This window comes from Phlebotomus papatasi, chromosome 1, assembly GCF_024763615.1.
Source record: "Phlebotomus papatasi isolate M1 chromosome 1, Ppap_2.1, whole genome shotgun sequence".
NCBI lineage: Eukaryota > Metazoa > Arthropoda > Insecta > Diptera > Psychodidae > Phlebotomus > Phlebotomus papatasi.
The window spans coordinates 3,888,646-3,909,765 of NC_077222.1; the positions used below are offsets into that span (position 1 = coordinate 3,888,646).

The 21,120-nt window shown below is 30.2% G+C and overlaps 1 protein-coding gene across 1 annotated transcript in view; it reads right to left on the reverse strand.

The window, feature by feature from the left end:
* The window catches only part of LOC129798518 (ras-related and estrogen-regulated growth inhibitor-like protein), a 65,447-nt gene that overhangs the window by 14,027 nt on the left and 30,300 nt on the right, over positions 1 to 21,120 (reverse strand). The window contains exon 4 of the mRNA XM_055841719.1: positions 5,931 to 6,007. Within this exon, the coding sequence (XP_055697694.1) occupies positions 5,931 to 6,007 (77 nt within the window). The remainder of the gene's footprint in view (positions 1 to 5,930; positions 6,008 to 21,120) is intronic.

The window sequence follows — 21,120 nt, forward strand, 5'->3', positions numbered from 1 at the left end:
ATTTTATGAAAATTCTCTGTATCAAAGGGAAATTTAAAAAATATTTTTAGAATAAAAAAAAAACAATTTTTTGACGGAAATTGCTTGCAAAATTTAGGAGCTATAGGGGCATTGGGTAATAAAATAAAGAAAAAATAGGTTTTTACTGACTAAAAGGTAATATTCTTTTAATATTTCAAATTATTATGGTATTTCTTATTTTTATTTATTCCTCATTTTAATTATTTTTCTCATTTGCTTTTATCTCGCTCATATTAAATTCAATATTTAACGTCAAAATTAACCCTCTAACGGGTAAGACCGCCTCCAGGCGGTCTTCACAAAAATCACATTTACAGCGACAATAAAGGTTTCATTTATTTAAAAGTGCTATAGTGTCCTCGGTAATAGTCTTTTAAACATCTCTTGAAAGTTTGAACTCATTTTGACTCTTCGTTTTGTTGCTATTACCAGTTTTGTGTGACAGGTCAGAGAAAAAGTAACAAAAAAATATTTGTGCAAAAAAACTCATTTCTAATTTCCATAAAAATACCGATTTAAAGTTATCCGAGTAAAATAAATTTATTTTTTACTGAAAGATATGTCATTCTACTTTGTATATTTTATTTGAAAAAACTTAAAAATGTGAATTTTAGAAGCAAAAATAGTTTCAAAAAGTTTTTATATTTTCTCACCTAGCGCCTAAACTAAAAAAGATAATGAAGATTGGATGGTTTTTTCGACTTTATTGGATCATAATTATCCTAGAAAACATTGTTTTAGAACTTTTTTTTCGCATATTAAAGAAAACACCGTTAGAGGGTTAAGAGAGTTATCTGAAGTTTAATTTGATTTGTCCGGAATTTCACATTGTCCGAAATTCCAAACACTTTTCCAAGTTTCCTTTGAAACTTTTTCTCGCTCATACTAAATTTAATATTTAACGTCAAAATTAAGTTCATCTAATCACAAATTTTTACAAGGCTTAAGAAAATTTGACATTTAAAAATAAATTAAATTAAAGATTTCATTCAGAATTGAGAAGATTATAGCTTCTAATAAATTTGTCCAGGAAATTTGGTATACCCTGTACTGTATACATTGAACTATTATGAATGAATTGTCTGCACAATGGGTTTTATTTCCTTATGGGGTAAAAAGTGCTTATCTCTAAGTCAACTGAACTGAGATAGCACTGAAATCTGCGAAGGACTTAATTTGCAAATGAGTAGCCCATTCGTGAAAGGAGTTTCTAACAATCCCAAGAAGTAGAGAAGACCACAGATAAAAGCGTCAAAGTATCAAAAACGTTTCGTAATTACACCATATTTGTGTTTAATATTTTAATATTGACTTTCACATTATGACTTTATTTATTGCAATTGATTTGTGTACACCTTTTAGAAATATACTGACATATTTCTCTCTCACTTTGCAATTTGTTGCATTAAAACAGAATATGTGAATATTAACAATACATATAGCAGAGTAAACGAGTCTTCAAGTTGATGGTAGCCAAATGGATAAATTAAGTAAAATGATGTTTTCGTTTTCGTTAGTTTTGACAATATTTTGCATGAAGGGGGATTAGTGCAAAAAGTTTAGTGTTTGTTATATCAGACTAATGATTCAGCGGAATTGGATGGTGTTTTTTTTTTCTTTACTTAAATTTAAGTGCAGATTCTCGAGAAGCTTGTTCCATTGGTTTCCAATGTCTGATGAGCGCAATATTTAGGTCAAAGATCACAGTTCATGAAGCACAGACAAGAAATGAAATTAATGAAGGTGAAAATTAGGACGATGTTGGTGTACCAGAAAATGTTATATTGAAATTGGATGGATTTTCGATTTCATGAATAATTTCTGTTGTTTTCGTTTTCATAAGATCTCAACATTTATCTGGTGAAATAATCTTGCAAGTTTATCAACAACTCTATCCGCCTCTTATTTACAATCGCCAAATTCTTCTCCATCGCTTTCCTTTGTCGTTCTTTCTTACTGGGTGTGTGTAATTATTTCAATTTGTAAATTATGATGCAACTTTTATCTCTACAACGTCTCCGAAAGTGAGAATGAGTGAAATGAGATAAAACAGAGATCAACATTAATGTTACTTTCTTCATGTAATCCTTATATTGGTTTATATTGAAATGAAATAAAGTAAAAAACACGCCCTTGAGTTTTTGAAAAAGAAAAATTGCAAAAAATAAATATCCCATGTATATGAATCAATTAATAAAAAAGAGACATTGCACTAAAATCTCATTCTCATCTTGTTTTTAAGCTAAAAGTCAATTTCATCCAGGTGAAGGTACACCTTCAAATGCACACAAAATTTTAACAGATGATGGGGAAGTGAGAAAGAGAGGGAGTCACGCATTCTTGTAAATTTATGTATCCACGACCATTTGTATTAATTAATTTATGAGAATCACCACAGGCGACACACGCAACTTTCTTCCAATCGCATATTATTGTTATAGACTTTATATCTCCTGCAAATGACTATTTTCTTCCGCACCGGACTTTGCGAAATATCTAATGAAGTTGACATTAAACTTTACTAACTATTAAATATATTTTGTTAAATAAGCAAAGGTTTTATTTCCGATACTTCTTTTTAAATGTTGAATCTTGTAAATAATATGATTACGGCCGGGTAATCATTAAAAATAACAGGGTACCACTTATGGCCACCCTGGTTACCCCTTATGGCCACCTAATGAATTATGAGGAAATTAATGCCAATTGGAATTTGAATTGAATAAAACTTATAAGTGCTAGAATTAAAGAAAAAAATACGAAAAACATGGTGCAGGAGTTACACGCAACTACGGCACGTAGGGGAGACTGGAGCTAAATTTGTCAAAAGGAAAATTTTAATATTCACTATTTTCTAAAATAAAAGAGACTGTGGCTTGAAATTTTTATTATAGATAGCCTTCATGAACCTTCTTAAACTTACAAAGTTTCAAGGGATTCGAGGAAGGATTATGTAAAATAAAAAATGATGAAATTTTTAGACCTATTTTTGGAATATTTGGCTTACAGAAAATATCAATACTGATTAGCTCAATTTAAGCTCATTTCTCGTTAAGATAGAGAAAAATTATCTTCGACAAAGTTATAGAAAAATAAATTTCCTATAAAAATATGTCTATTTGATATTTTTAACGTTTGCGAGAGTAAAACGTCACAAATTGTCCGAAGACTGACAAAATTTGCCCCAGCAATTTTGAGAATCTCCACAAAATCGACTTTTGGAAAATGATTCGAAAATCACATTTCTTTCGAGATTGAGGAAAATAGTTTTCTGCAATGTTGTAGAGCAGTAAATTTCCTATAAGAATATGCTCATTATGAAACGTTTAATTTTTCTCAGAGCTCGTGAAAGAATTAAATATGCGTTTTGACAAGTTTTGCCCCAGTCTCCCCTAGATGCGATACCCTAGATATCGGTACTTTTCTTTAATTTGAACTAAAAAAGCTAAAAGAAGTGTTAGAATAAAAGAAAAGTTTACAAGAAACAGGGTGCAGAGTTATACGGGCTTCAGACCTAAGGTTTAGCCATAAGGCTTAACTTCTCTAATTTCTTATCAGTCGAAAATTTTTGGAAAATTTTGACTTAGAAATGGACTATCAAAGGGAATTAATCTATTTGAATCTGATGAACTAATTAAGTTAGTTGCTATTTAGGATTTTGAGAGTTTCGGAAACTGGGTTAAACTTCCAGTCTGAAGACAGTCGTACCCGTAACTACGGTACCGTAGATGCTGGTGTCTTTTCCCCCAGCTGTTCGTAAGCTTTTCTTTAATTCTAGCACTTAAGGATGGTTTTCACGGATCCGACCTACCATTTCGATTAAACCTTGACATCTCGAATCAGGTAAGACTATCCTTAAATGCTAGATTTAAAGAAAAGCTTACGAACAGCAGGGGACAACATTACCCTCATCTACAGTATTCGTAACATATTTCCACTCTGTAGTGGCATTTGTAGCATAAATAATCCACCTGACCGAGAATGATTACATCTCATATGGCTACCATAGTCACTAGTAATGTAATTTTAAATTAAATAACAATTTAGTTCAATTACCCATTATCAAAATTTCATTGCAAATATATATAAAATTTCAGGAGCATATTAAAATTCATTGAATCGAATATAAATTATTAATCAGAATTAGAGAACATATACAACAGAAAATCGATTTTAGTCCTAAAGCGGTGAAATGAAAATCAGTTTTGTAAATTGAAATTATTAGTTCGATTGTCAATGAATAAAATTATTTAGAACCCTTGCATATTTACTATAATGATGAATAACTTCAGAAGCCCTTTGAATTTAGTTACAAATAACTCTAAAAGTACTTAGCCCTAAGTTTTGAACATCTAGGTACCCTAAAGCAAATATGGATACTCAGGAAAACATCATTTTTTGGACTAGGGTAAGTGTGCCATATTTCGGCCACTTTGAGTGTAATTTCGGGAAAGCAATTAAATGAATTACAATTATGGATTTAATCTTAGAATAGTCAATAAATTTATTTTGGTCTTAAATATTTATTCGTTTTAGGATGTATTAACACAAAAAACGTTAAATTTTAGTTATAATTTGAATTTAAATTGTGTTGTAGAAATTCAGTGTAGAAAGAGTCTTACAAAAAATGTGACAGATCGATTATGTTTCTAGCAGTCTTTTGATTTGTGGTAAAAAGCAGAGGGTAAATTGATTAGTTTTCATCAAAGATTCTTTCTTTCATTAAATATTCTTTTTTTAAAAAGATTTAAAAATAGATGAAAGAAAATACGATTTAGTTTATAATATAAAAATCATAATTATAGTATCAAATCGCAATTTTTAAATTCTGATTAAACCACAAAATTATCTGACAAAAAACTTAAAGGCAAATTATCACTATGAACAAGTTTAAGGAGTTCTAAACTTAGGCCTTTTCTGATGGTCAGATTTTCATTGAAACATGGAGAGATTGGGCCAAATTTAGGGTGGCTTGCTATATCGAACACTCCATATTTTTTTTAATTTTTCAATTCTTAAAGATTGCATAATGTCAAAGAAACAAATGAGCTTTTCTTTTACGAAAGACTGAGATACTTGATGTCCGGTATAGCACGCAAATAAATATCTATACTTTTATTCATTTTCTTTCTAACATATTGAAACTAGTTCTTAAGAAAAAAAATATGATAAATTATCTTACAAGGTTCCATAGAACTCTCTTGAAAAGGAAATAACAAAAAAATATTTAATAATTAAATAAAAATGTTACTCTCTGTGACTTCTATGCAACATGTCCGAAATTTGGCACAGTTCCGTTATACGAAAAATTTGCTTCGCAATGAGTATAACTAATTTAAAATTAATAAAAATTAGTTACAAAAAATAATCAGTAAAAAAATTAAAAAAAAAATTAAGCAGAAAAATATAAAATTTTGATAATTTAAAAAGATCTTTACAATAAAGACTATATTTTACATAATTATAATTGCCAAATTTTGCATAATCAGTTAACTGCTTTTATGTTAAATTCTCATTTTGGAAAAAATCATTAAAAAAAATTTGTATAGAAATTTTTTTAAGAGAACTGCACAGCATTTGGAAAACAATTGCTTTTGTTTCCTTATCGTGAAAATGTTTAAAAGTGTTCCAGCTTATTTATGTGAACAAGACGCTAATTATTATTATTGAAATCAATTTTCAAGAGTGAACTATCATCAATGTGAGTACAATTGTTTCCCCAATATTATGTAATTTTCCAAGAGAATATTTTTACGCAAAAAATGTTCATGATTTTTCCATAACGTTATTGAAGCACTAATTACAGACTGAGTACTGCTTAAATTTAATTACTGCTCATTTGTACAGTGCGATAAACGTTTATGTTTACAGTATCCAACTTTTCAGAAATATAATGAACTTGTACTTACGGAACATTTCGATGTGTCCATTATTTCAACCTCTGTTGTAACATTATCAAATGTAATCGAATGTCGATAAAGGAAATCTGTAAAAAAATAGAAGAAAGTGATAAGATAATTGACAATTTGTTTTCTTCCTGTATAAAACTCTTTTAAGAATATTTTTGAATTTTAAGCTTCGGTCTGTTCATTTACGAAAAAAACATTAGTTTGACACCAAAACTATTTTTTCCATTTTTATAGCTCCGGCACACCTTTTAGATCAGGAAAATTTCATGAAATCAAAATTCACATCCTTTTCTTTCTCATACTCTTTGCATATGTCCATCTCATTCTTTCGCACTCCAAATTCGATTGAGTTAAATTGAATTTAGAATGATGTTTAAAAAAAAGAAGAAGAGTGCGAAAGAATGAGATAGATGTATGCAAAGCGTGTGAGCAAAAAGGGATTCAAATTACGACTTCATGAAATTTTCCTGATCTAAAAGGTATGCCGGAGCCATTAAATCCAATGACTTTGGCACACCTTTTTGATCAGGAAATATCTGTGAAATCGAAATTCTCATCCTTTTTCTTCTCAGATATTTTGCATATGTGAGTCCCACTCTTTTTCACTCTTCTTCTTCTTCTTTTGAATATCATAACAAATTTAATTTAGTTCAACGTTTGAGAAAGAAAGGGTTGTAAATTTTGATTTCATTAAATTTTCCTGATCTGAAAGGGTACGCCGGAAGCTTAAATTATGATAACTCCAGTTCACCTAATCTGATTTAAATTCCTATACAGTGGAAATTAAACGTCTTTAAGTGTTGTTGACAATTCTCTGGAACTAGTGAAGTTTGTAAATCCAGAATCAAATTTAGTAAATGTAAAAGTACAAAAGAAAACATGGATAAATTTGTATTTTTATGCCTCTGGCACAGCTTTTATATTTGCATAAGTCAATCCCATTTCTTTTGTACTCAAAATTAGACTGCACTATATTTAATTTGGTGTGATGTTCAAAGGAAGAAGAAGAGTACGAAAGAGTAGTATAGACATATGCAGAACCTTTTAGAAAGAAAGGGACAAGGAAAAGGATGTCCTGGAATTTTCCTGATCCAAAAGATGTGCCGGAGCCATTAAAATTAAATTTAAATACAGATATTTGAATAACTAAAACATATTTTTACAAAAACCTTTCTACATTTCGTAATATGTTTAAGATCATACACTCCGCTAAATAATTTCCATCATAAACCAACAGAAGACACTTATTTTTATTATTGCTAACTCATGCTATAATGCCATTGACTTTCAGCTTTGGATTTTTATTTCGCAAAAATGAACTTGCTCTTATAACTTTATGATAGGTCTGAAGTGAATTGATTGAAGTGACATCGAGTCTCATCATGGCTTGATGAATCTTGAATGTTGAAACGGAAATTGTACTGATCTAAATACTGATTCCATTAAGAAAGTACATTTTCACTAATATGTTAAATGCATATGGATTGTTTCACTTTTCAATATAAATAATTTTTGCAATAATTCGTCCAAGAGTGACTTGCGGCCAAGAAGAAAAGTTGGTGAAACACGCAGCAATATTTTGGTTGAATCTTCTGCTGAATTCCAGTTGAAATGTTGTAATTGCTTTGGAAGTGTTTCTTTGATTTATTTCCCCGGCAAAGGGGCAACAAAAAAAATAAAAAAATAAGTATACCTACATTTAAATGATGAAGATAATTTAGAAAGTTTTCTTTCCCAACTGTAATACAATTGATCATGGAAGGGCAATGGGGAACATAATACATATATAAATGAAAAATAATCATCCATGGCTACAACCGTGAAATTTCACGATCATCTTCCAATCATATTTTTGGTGGCTTTGACACTGAATTTGTTAAAATGTGGATATATATTTGTATACATTCATATTAACATTATGATACATTTCAATAACAAAAATTTCACTTATCGTGACAGATGAATTAATTCCACAGCTGCTGAAATTGTGTTGAAATGTGTTTATTGCATTCTTTTGAAAATCGAATTAATGTGGTTCAATGGTAGCCGTCTTGTCCTACTTGCTGGGACTTTATTTTTCAACACCCTCAATCTTCTTTTAATCAAAAATTTTAGGGTTTAAGCATCAGGAAGATTATACTTTCAAGTTGAATTCTGAGACATCAAAGCTTAACGGTGTTATCACACTTGCACATTAAAATTTTAATGTGATTCACATTAATTGTCGCTTGTGAGCGTCCAAATATGTTATTTGTGTCTTTGAGTCACTTAATATTTGGGGTTTTTCTATTTATTGATAAAGAAGTGGACTTGGCCTGCAAAAATAAGTTTAAATTTACCTAAAGCATAAATATTTTTCACATTAAAAAATTAAAGAGAAAATCGCATTAATTTTTCGCATTAATGCTATAAATCAATTTATATCAAATTTTGCGGGCCAAGTCTACCTTTTTATCAACTAATAGATCAAATTTTGACTATAAAATGATTCAAACACACAAATTAGACATTTGGACTCTCACCAGCGACAATTAATGCGAATCATATTCAAATTTTAATGTGCAAGTGTGATAACACAGTAAGACCTTTTTTGATGGTCGAAGTCAGAGATAAAGGGCCAATCCTGAACTTCTGGGTTTTTTGACAATTTTTTATAATCATGTTTTTTATAAGTGTATAATAACGTTTGTCTAACTGTCCATTGTTATCATAAAAGCCAAATAATGTGAAGTAGCACATTTGAATCATTGGAGAACTCCTCCCATATATAGATTCTACAACCGTTTATATAAATTTTATATTCTTCAGTAGGGTGGAGGGTACACTTGTGTTATATATACTTATGGACAGCGTGCAAATATCTTAAGTTCTTACCTAAAATAGATTTCGAAAAATCATGAAAGTAGTAGTTTATTATGCGATTAACGAAAACTTAAGATTTTCGCACGATGTCCATAAATGTATAACGTCCATAAGTGATAACTTCACCCTATTCTCTTTCACTTTCAAAAATTCCTTTATTTTTCAAATTAGTATTCTTAAATATTCCCGGAATTAATTTCGATTCCAAATATTTATTTAATAATGAATAATAAAAAGTTGATAACGCGATATTTTAAATAAAATCATAATAAAAGCTTTATATATAAATGACGCTTTTCGACTATTCGATTACTCACCTAAAGTTACAATAAACGATAAAGAATTGGACTCTGAGCCCTATGGAATAAAAATCGTCTGGTGATTAACTTATAAAAATTATTAAAACTTTTTACAAATTTGTGATTGATTCTCAGTAATTCTGTTTGATAAATTGTCATAAAGCTACTCCCCAGAATACATTAAGTGAAGCACTGCCCTAAATTAAACTAAAACTCTCTCGAAAAAAGGTTCGTGTCTCGGGTCTCCCAAAAAATCCTTGCTGTTTTGGCTATTTGTCGCTGTTCACAGCAACTGGCCAGAAAAAAAATATGTCAATTGAAAAATTTCTTCCAATTCAATCTATTCTAAAAGGGGTGGCAAAGCGTTCCAGACTTTGCGAAGTGCTCGAACTCGTGACTTAGCTGCTATCTCTTAAAAGTACTTTCGCATTATTTACCGGTTCTTAGCCGATTGAAACCGATTCATGAATCACTCAAAATATTCCCAAAATAGTTTGGAAGAGTAATACAATTTATTTTCGGACAAAAATTACTTATCGGTTCATTACCGGTTCACAATCGATTTTAACCGTTTCATAAATCACTCAAAAGATTGTCCAAAATAACTTAGGACTAATATAATTGAGTTTCGAATAAAAATTAGTTATCGGCTCCGTGGAGTTCGAGCACTAAAATAGGTTTTTTAAGCGGACAATTGGATCTTGTTAAAATTTTATCAAAAGTATGTTGTTTTTAACATTTTTTTTATGGAAAAACATCCTTTTGACAAACTTTTAAAGATCTAGTTGGCCGCAGATTTGACAAAAAAAATTCAGATTCTGTATGGAGCACAGCCTTTTTACAAATTTTTCTTGTTGATTTGACGAAACTTTTTTTTTTGAAGTAATAACAAGGCTAAAAATTAAACGAAATTACGAGGATTTTTAATTACTTTTTCGAGACTTCAAACTTGTTAACTCTAATTAAATATTTTCAAAATCTATTTCATTTTTCATACTTTAATGTACATTACAGAAAATTAACAAACTTCTTGAAATAGGAAAGATTTTCTTTGCAGGAAATTGTGAACATCTTAGTGAATTCGTAATTCTAAGAAAAATATTTTTAAACGAAATTTTTTTTATAAAATAAAACTTAGTATAGAAATTTTTTTCAATTAGTTTCAATTTTCTTTCAAAACGTTTAATTAATTGAAATGAAATAAGAATCACGTTCTTCTGGAAGTTTCTAAAGCGTGGCGTTGCGGAGGAACCCAAGTGTGAGTTAGATTAGGAACAATCGCGGCGAAAATAAGAACAGAAACGGCGAAATTGGGAACAGTTTCAGCTAATTGGGGAAATTGATTGAGATTCAAAATGTTCAACTGTAATTTTGTATTTGAAGAGGGTTTTCTCAAGATATTTATTTTTTTTAAATAATAAATCTCTCTTTAGCGTATTAATGAAGAAAGAAAAAACTTTGTGAATTAGTCGGTTCGAGATAATTTATTTCATTCTTTTGGAGTCTGACGGGAAACTTCATGCTCTCAATTCTTCACGGTGTTAATTAGAAGGATATTCCTCTTTCAAATTAAAAGAATCTGGTTTTTCTCCAAAGCTTTCAAACCTTGGTATGGGTCTTCTTCAGTGGGTATGTTGTTGGGTATGTTGGGCTAAATTGACCCACTGAAGAAGACCCATACCAAGGGTTGAAAGCTTTGGAGAAAAACCAGATTCTTTTAATTTGAAAGAGGAATATCCTTCTGACGAACACCGGAAGAATTGAGAGTATAATTTATTTCAATTCAAGGTAATAAGACTTGACCAATAACGCTCCCAGGACTGAAAATGCCTTATACGGGCTTCAGACCTAAGGCTTATCCATATGGCTTAACTAATATAATTTCTCATCAATCACGATTTTATGGAAAAATTTGACATACGATTATATTGTTAAAGATAAATGATATATTAAGCTCTAAAAAAAGCAATAAAAATGCTCGCTACTTACGAACTTGGCTAAACCTATAGTCTTAAGACCGCTTTAGTATCAGAGTTTAAGAAGTTTACGGGGTCTTGATCACTTGGTCACCCCTTTTAAATTTAAGCACTAGTAAGGATCCACGTGACAATGCAACGAACAATTATATTGTGAAATGGTATTGTTTAGATGAAGTTCTACATGAAGTTGTAATGTAGTGACTAAACATGCTCTAGTGCTTCTATATCTGCAAAAAGTCTGACTATTCATCTTGAAATGGTGAGAAGAGATATTTTCGAATATTTCGATAAATTGCAATTAACATTAACGGTAGTGTGCGTGTTTGGTAACACTCTGTTTTCCATGATAGCATCTCAGGTGTCTCACTGTTGGCACCTTTTGAGAGCTTCTTAGTTTTACAATTTACCTATGAGAATTATCTCTCAAGTTCATGTGTATATCCCTCTTGAGTTTCACTTTGCCAACTTCAAGTCCGTCCTTCTATTTTGAATTTATTTATGCCTTTTTCATTCTTATTTTGTATAGATTTTTGTGATGATGGCAAAGGTTTTCTCCTCTCTTTTGCCAATTTAACCTCCACCAAATGATATGCAATGGGAGAAATCCAAAGAATTATTTTTCTACTCATGTTAAGAATAAAATTTACAATGGATTCCCGAGGAAAGGGAAAAATAATAAAGAAAGAGAAAATTCCAGTAATTTGTACCAATATATACCATATAATTTTTTTTTCATTCAATTATTTTACTTCTTGTGAATGCAATTAAAATCAGAAAATAAATGTCGGTATGCACTCAGTCTGTACTAAAAAATATTGGCATGATGGTGATCTCTCAAATTAGTGTAACATTGTGGTGAGGAACTCAATGTTGGAAAATTGGGTCTCAATTTCTATGTTCTTCAAGTTATTTCCTTTTCTATTATTATAAACACTTTCTTATAGTTGCATATCTTGCATTTGGTATGGTTTTCTGACCAAAGTATTACACTCTTGCTAATTTTATATTTGTAAAAGGCAATGAGAGAGGTTACTGTTGTGTACTTTATTTCTGTAAGTGTCAAATTGTAAAATAAGAATACATGGGAATGTTTGTTAATGAATTGGTGGCAAGTATGTCTATGAATTTTTTTTTAAATATATGTAGAGCAATTTCTTCATAGCATAAAATAAATAAAATTTAGCCCAGTTTATTATTTTACGCTCTTATTCTCTAGAGAAATTGTACGTATTTTTCTTTTAAAAAGTTTTTGACTTTACTCAAAACGAGTATTGTAAAGTATAACCTCTGAGGAAGTCATCTTAAAAGAAATTCATTTGTAATATTTTTTACTTCCCTTCACAGCTTCGAATGAATAAAAATTTAAAAAAAAATAAGAAACAAATCAAAATGGAAAATTATATGTCTAATAATTAGAATGAACGATTCTCCGTAAATAAAAACTATCTCGGCTGAAGTATATATAACAAGTTAAAATTTGCTTTCAGTGAATACAAAATCAAATAAATTTCGGTGGCAACCAAAATACCGAACACTAAAATACCGAAAGAGCCGAAATCACTGAAGCCAAAATCGCGAACGCCAAGATTGCAAAAGACAAAATCCTAAACAACAAAATCACGAAAAGGCTCAAATCTCGAAAGGATTTTGTTCCTGAATGTTAAAATACCGAAAGGGCCAAAATCACAAAAGGGCCAGAATTTCGAAAACAAAAATGTTGATTTCCATATCTGGAAATTGAGGTTTTGGCTTTCTGGATTGTGACCGAGAGCCAAAAATATACATAAGTACAAATAAAGAGTAGACAAATATCTATCTTGAAATGAAAAGAATATTTATATCAGTTATAGATGGCAAATTTCATGAAATTTCACTGTTAGTCTCCATCTACAATAGGCGGAAAAACGTAAAATTTTCTAATTCGAAATAGTCAGTAAAATATTATATTTTGAAACTGTTAATAAATTTTAATTCGTTAAAAATCACAGACCGTTTAACGATTATCATTTAACCATGACTCTTTCAGTAGTTTATAACTCTAAGGGCTCATCGAAATGCGAATATTTTAATTCGGAATTCCAATTTCGAAATAAAAATCTCCCTCTTCGAAAGCTCTGCTTACGTTCAAACATTTCGAACAAATTAAACTTATTAGATTGTTTTATTTTTTGTGTTTTGAGAGATGATTTTATAACTGAAGCTTTAAAAAAAAACTTGAAAAATATGATGCGACTCTGTTATTATCGTTTTATATTATTGTATCCTATTGTTTGTGAAATAAAGCATGAAAACTTCTGTAAAAATATTCGGCATTGTCATACGTAGGGTCGAAGGAACATCTGTTCGACAGGGAACCCCTATTGACACTTTTGTCAAAATGTTGAAATATATTTAATGAATCCAATAAAATCTAAGTAATATAACATTTTTTCATTAATCTGCGTTTTTCGATGAGGATAAGTCTTCGAAATTCGTATTCCAAATGATACGGAGTAGCGTGTCAATAAGTCCTGACACGAGTTCTTAAAGTGTCAATAGGTGTTCCTTTCACCCTAGGTTCAAAACTTGACAATACCAATCGAACTTTTTTGTCATATCGCATGAGTTCAAAAATGCATTTCATTGATTTCTTTTATCTCAAATTCGTTATATGGCACTGTCCGAATATTACTGAACTCCCCTGCTGATTGTTCTTTTCATTTTAATTTTTGTTTGCAAAACACTCTGCAACATGAATTATAAGTAATTTCGAAATATAACAAAATTGAGATTTTGTTAATACACAAAGGGAAAATGGAACAGACAACAGAGTAGGTTTATCTCAGAAACGAACCACTAAGTAGTAATTCCAAATAAATCGGCTTTTTAGGATAGACGGTTAACGGGTTTTGGATGACTCTGAAACCGGCTAACCGGTTTAAAATCGAGGATTAGATTATGGTATTTTGAGCAATTTTTCAGAACATTAATACTTAAATCTATTCTTTTTCTCAGTTAGTTTAGAACTTATTTATTTTATTGCTTTATTTTGTTTTTAAAATAATATATTAAAATAGTTCAGAAAATTTTAGAGTGCAGGAAAATTATTGCGGGTTTTCACAATAATATTATACCGCGGAAAAGCTAATCCAATGTAGATTGTCGTCTTGTTACTTTTCCACATAAAACAATTTTTTACAAGATTGTACTAAATTGTTTACAATTTTATTCTCAGTATACAATTCTTTTTTTTTCCTTTAAATATTTAACTAAGGTTAAAGATAAAATATTATCAAGTGATGAAGTCTTGAAATAATTGTATTGTATTGTATTGTATTTAATTTTCATCTTGATTGTGACATTTCCAACCTTCCCTGCGGCCATCGCCGTCTTAGCGTTGGTGGCCAACCTTAAGAGCCAAAACGATGAGAAAGCTCTATCACGGGTTGTATAAGCCAAAGTAACATTATTTATTTACAGATATTTCATTAAATAAGAACTATATAATTTTCGATAACCTTTAAGCAAATAATTCTTTTCAAAGACTGAAAAAAACGTACAGAAAACCCATTACTAGAGGAAAGTGGTCTGCCTTTGAATGCGGCAGCCTTTGAACGTTTCCGTTTTTCTCTTATTTCTCAAAGCAAAAATTTTATTTTGTGAACTATAGTTAATACTATTAACTATTTTCTATTAACTTCGATTAACAAAAAGAAATTTTAGCTTTGGTAAATAAGAGAAAAATTAAAGCATTCAAAGGCAGTCCATCTTTCCCCTTCAGTCCTTCATATATTATTTGCATTACTACCATACTACGCATTACACTTAGAACCATATTGCACTCCAGGTTCCCTTCTAGGAAGGGAAATTCCCTACAAGGAAATATTTTGCAGTGTATCTTGAATTTCAAGAAATAAACTTAAGCTTAAGAGAAGCTTTAAAATTCCTGTAGAGACGGTTTTAAACCGGTTTCATTTCTAAAAACCGGCTTTTAAACCTTTTCCAGAATAGGGACAGAGGCCTCTCGATATTTCATTTTTCCATACGTTTTTGCATAGAGGCACTGAAGATTATTGGCAAGTTTTTTCCTAAAGAGAATTGACTTATAAATCTGATATATATCGAAATCGTGCATTAAAATCTATCTAAAAATACATATTTCATAATGCTCGCTGAAATAATACAAGAACTAGGGTGGAGTCTACACTTATGGATGCTATACACTTATGGACAGCGTGAAAAAAACTTGAGTTTTTACGTAAAACAGATTTCGAAAAGTTATTATATTATTAGTTTATGATGTAATTAACACTTTTCTTGATTTTTTGAAATCTGTTTAGTGTAATAACTGAAGATTTTTGCGTTGTCCATAAGTGTATATGACATCCATAAGTGTAGATTCCACCCTACGGGGAAATTTGTTTAAGTCGCGGTGCAATATCTGCAAAATTTTTACAAGGAAAAAGTGAAAAATATCTTCACTTTTTATTAGGCTTGATGGGCCCCTGATAGGGAGGTTACCTAGTTTATCGGAACCTATTGGACGTTGTTGGAATCACTACCACTAAGGGAGATTTTTCAGATTTCTTTAGTCTGATTAAAACCAGAAGAGCCTTCTGGTTTTAATCTGACCAGTTTTATTTTTTTAGGTTTAAATTTGATTGCTATACCACAGTCAATAAATTATATTCATCGATTTTATTTCTTTATAATTTTAAATTCATATTAACAGATTAATAAATATTTTATTTCTGTTGGAGAAAAAATATCGCAAACTTCATCATTAAAGTTTTTATGCAAAAAATAGGTAGTTAAGTAAGTTTTTAGATTTTTTCTCATTTTATCTTTATTTTAATTATTATTGTTTTTTTTTTTTATTAAAATTTTAAAGTAGATTTTCATATTCGCATATTTCTCATAGCTATAAAGTTTATAGTGTAAAAAATACATGTTTTAAACAAAAAACATTCTTGCTCATCACCTGAGGTAAAAAGTAATAATATTCATAAGGCAAGTCCTATAAGAATAATGCACAATTTTATGTTATTTCACAGCCTGTATCATATATAGACCATTTACAAATCAACTCATCGTGTTCGATTCATCCGCGAATTCTCAATTTATTTAGTAGTTTATATATTTAGCATTGGAGCGTGTGAGAACAAGTATATATGGAATAATCTTAGCCCGTGTTAAAACCATTTCTTGCCTCCCGTATAGTTTCTTTACTATCAAGAGCTTCTGAGAAAAAACGTGAATTTATGTTTTATGATTCTTTTTCTCTGTCCTTACATTATATTAATTTGTGCTATCCACTTCTATGTTTGTCATTTGTGATTGAATGATAATTTTGGAGAAAAAAAAAGTGGCTTGATGACTACTTATGGGGATTTACATTTAGGCATCGATTCTGCTTAGACAATTATTTATTTAAAGTGGCAAATGTATAACTTTCTTGTTTTAATCCAAACCATTTAGGAGAAAAAATCTCAAAGGTTTTGCCCTCATTTTCTAATCCAATTTAATTTCTCGTATCTGTTCTTTTTTTTTTGGCTTGTGCCAATTTACCTGTTTCTCGCGATCAATAGTATACAAATTTCATTAATAACGAGCTTTATATTTGTCTGAGATTATATGAAGAGATCTAGGTGGTAAAAACAGAACTGACTGCAGAATGAGATAGGAATGTGCAAAAATGATTATGCTAAACGGTGCTGCGGGTTTTATAAAACTGGTGATACAGAATCCATAAGAAGGCCAGACATAAGAAAACTTTGAGTTTGATTAAGTCCATTCATACATATGTATGTCGGTATTATATGTATATATACTTGTTAGCAGCTTGTATAAGGTGATACAAAGTAAAATTTCCGATATTCAAATTATTGAATCATTAGCATAGATCTTGTTTGCACATTTGAAAATGTTATAAGGAATCGCATTGAAAGGTTGCTAGTTTTGTTAACGATGTTTACATTGCGTTTCCTTTCGCCCAAAAATCTCTTCTATAAAATTTCAAAAGTAAACTGGAAAATAGGGAAGCAATAAAATTCGATGCGCAATTTCAAAAGTAAAGTGTAATGAATTTTTTTTCGGTATGCAAGTGAAAAGAGAATTAATGCAATAAAGATAAAATTGGCGTTGAATGTGCACACCTTTCTGCACTGAGAAAAAAAAGCTTCCACACAAAGTACGAGGTAATTTAATTTATTGCTCGATTTGATGCTTGTGCAGATTATTTGAGAAACTTAAGAAAGAGACAACATTGGAGGAATATATGGGCTATGTTGGGCTTTGTTTTCGGTCTAAAGCTCTCCTTTCGCTTTTTAGATCAAAATTTTAGCCTTTGGTTACCTGTAACTAATTTAGGATACATTCACTCAGGGAAATTTTTGAATAACAAGAGATTGTAGATGATTGAAAACAAGAATGAAGATTTACCATTCATTTGGTGCACACTACTTGCTTCTCTTGATTGAAAATAAATTTCATTCGCTATGGAATCAATTTGCTATTGAAAATTTGAAGTGCAGAACTTTTATTGATATTAATAACTCAAATAGGGTAAATGTCCTAATTCAAAACCATTTTCAGACGCTTTAACTTTGACAGAAGATTCAACACATTAAATTTATATTTTTTTCTGAATAGAATTACATAAATTTGCTCCTTGACTATTCTAGAACGTTACTATTTAGTGAAAATTATTTAGATATAATTTGAAAACTTCTTAAATACAAGAAAAATACGCGAGTGTAAAATGCTGCAATTGGAAACAAATTAATCCAAATGGAGACAAGAGAAAGTTTCTAATTGGAGACAAACAGTGTAAGTAAAACCACGACGAAAGGCTTCCAAAACTTTGTTGAGTTGCTTTTGAGTGCAAGATTTTTTTTCTTATTCCTGGTCTTTTCTCCTTTCCCATCTAAAATAATAAGAAAATCACTCCAAAAAAAAACATATTTCCGGGGTTTCCTATTGAAGCAGTTGCAGACACTGCAGAAAAATCCCTTTATGTTCACGAAATAGTTTATTATTTCAATTGAAAACTTCACGTACCGTTAACAATATAGATTAACACTTAATTTCACATAATTCTGGAAAAAAAATTACACAATTGTAAGAGAAAACGATTAAAAAACAATCAGCCTAATTGTGTTTTCCATTAGAAAACATGGTTGATAGATGAAAAATTCGATGGTGAAAAGGTACAGTTTTAATTTTTCTGAGAAATTTATAAATTAAAATTTGTGAATATGAATTGATTTTTGCTTTATTTGGAGTAAAATTAACTAAATGGTGAAACTGAAGTATAAAAAATATATAAATAAAAATTAAATACTGCATTTATCATGGGGAAAAATGATGTTTCCATTTAGAGTAGCGAAAAGTTTCCATTTGGAACAGGTTTTGAATTAGCTTAATTTACTCTAGTTTTCTTTAGTTGAAGTTTATAATATTTCAAAATTAGAAAAAATAAAAATCCAAAAAAATAATTTTAAATTGAGAATTTTTTTTTCTATAAGAATAAAAAAGTGTAGGCTATAAAATAGCATTTGCTTGAGAATTTTTATGGACTATCCTATTGAAGTTTTAGATTATAGAAAAAATCTAATTCCAAGAATGAAAAGAATAGGATGAAAGAATAGGAAACAAAAATTCTGTGTTATAGAATACAATCCAAAAAAAAATCTGAAACACGGAAAATTATTTTCTAAAATAGTTTAAAAAATTTAGCCTTTACCAAATAAAATCTGAGATTAAAAAGAAAATATGATAAAGGGTTGGAGCTTTACAGATTGCTCGTACTCGTTATTTAAATGTTATATCTCTGAAGTAGTTTCGTTATTTTTCAAAGTATACAATTAATTTTTGTCCTGATTAATAAAGTTTATAATGCAGTAGGTACTTTAGTTTACAAATTGCCTAAAAATTTTGCAAAATAGTGTACCTGTAACACAATTCAATTTCCGACCAGAAAACGGTTCAGAATTTTTTTTATAGGCTATTGGAACCATTTCTAAATTGTTCGGGATTAGCTTTAGTTCTTAAGCTTACAACCTCGAAAAACCTATTAAGAGCATGATTCCTACTGTTCAGTAATAATCTTTTCGATTTAATAAATAAATTTATACGCATTGTTGTTGATGATTAAATCTAAATAATACCGGAAATTTGAAATAGAAAAACAGGCAGCACTAATGCGGCGATTATGTGAAATTGCACTTTAAGGCGTCTTCTATACGGGGGGATTTCGAAATGCACCGGTGAGTCTCGGAAAATCTCCCTAGTGGTTCATGCCTGAGATAAATTTTCTCCACCCTCTGTTATAAATTCTCCAAGTGTGCTCTAACTAAAAAAGATACTCTGGAAGACTTTCTATTTTATTTCGAAGCGTTTCAAACGTCAATCACACAGTGTTTTACAATCAAAGAATTTGTTAAAGAGTGGTAAAGTCAATATTTATGCCTGGTGACGAATACTTTATAAGGAAGAGGAGATGAGGCACCCATCCTCTATATCAAAACTGCCTTATCGCAGGATTTTATGCCAATATTATTGCTAAATTAAGAAAATATCCTAAGTTTTTATTTTTCTATAAATCAACTTTATTCTATTTAACTATTTCTTTATTTCTATTTAATGATGTCTAGTTAACAATTCGGCCATATTAAGAAGATTAAACGATACATTCAGAAGAGAGATCAATACCGTGTCCCTATTTCACTTGCTTTTCGACTTTTGATAATTTGAAAGTAGATCACGAGAAAAACATCTCATGAAAAACAAAAAAAGATTTGAAATCGCTTAAAATGTCTTGAACATAAACAAATGGAGCTTTCAAAGAGGGAGATTTTAAGCGCCAAAAGATAGACAAAAATGCACAGGTCTAAAGCTCAGTGGGGGACTTTTGTGTCAAAATGGCGATTTCGAAATAAAATCCCCCCATTTAGATGCTCCCTAAACTTCCAGTTGATTTTCGAATAGGTTTCCCTTGGTTTTAAAGTGGCTTTGTAAAGTTCTGAGCCATCGATTTGCTTCATATTCTAACTTGAAAAATGACAACAAACTTTATTTAAATTTAACTGCTGTCCGAATTAAAAAGTAGCCCGATCTTAAAAGAGCCGCATTAGTAGGAGTCTATACCGTATCAATTTCGAAAGCCAGGGTCTTACCATCCACGAGTAGATCTAGAAAAAATCGAAAATCTATTTGAAGATTCAAAAGAGACTTTCTTACTTCTTGATAATTCCGTAAAGTGGCTGAAGTACATTCTGTTCGAATTTCGAAGTGCTCAAGTGTCAAAATGTGTCAGTCTTCACATTGTTGTGAGTAAAAACAGAACAACGATGCTTACTGTTCATGTCTCATTATTTAATCACTTCATAATCACCTAGTAACTCTTTTGCCAGCTTTTTAGTGTGATATTTCATCAATTTTCCACACCTTGTTCGAATATTTAGTATGAAAATTCGAAATTGAATTTGAATTCTTCAAACATCAACGACTTTTTGTGCAAATAGAGTTCCATTTACCTTTTATCCAAGACACTATTGGAGAATCAAAATCTACTTGTGTTTACACCCGGTAAAGGCATTTTACTACTCGTTTTGTCCGCATGGTGGCTGAAATATTCCCTGTTCGAATTTCGAACTCATGTTTTAGGTTTCACTTTGTTGTAAAAATCAAAACAAAGAAACTCGTAATATTCCTTATTCAATATTAAATTCCTTCATAATCCTTAACTTCTTTGACAGCTTTTTAGTATGGCATTTAATAATTTTTATAACCTTGTGCGAATTTTTGGTGTGTAAAGATGGAGTAATTTGGAACCTTGTCTAATTTTGAATTTTGAGATTTTTTCAATGTTTCAGACGGCCTAAATGAATAACAAAAACATAAAGAAGTACAAGACTTTACATTGGAGAGTACTTCGTTCTTTTTTCTTTTGCCATTTAAAATTGTTAAGAAATTTCGAAGTTCCAAATTAGACATGATTCCAAATTACTCTATCTTACCCTAAATTCGAAATTTAGTTTGAATTCTTCAAGCATAACGACATTTTGCGGA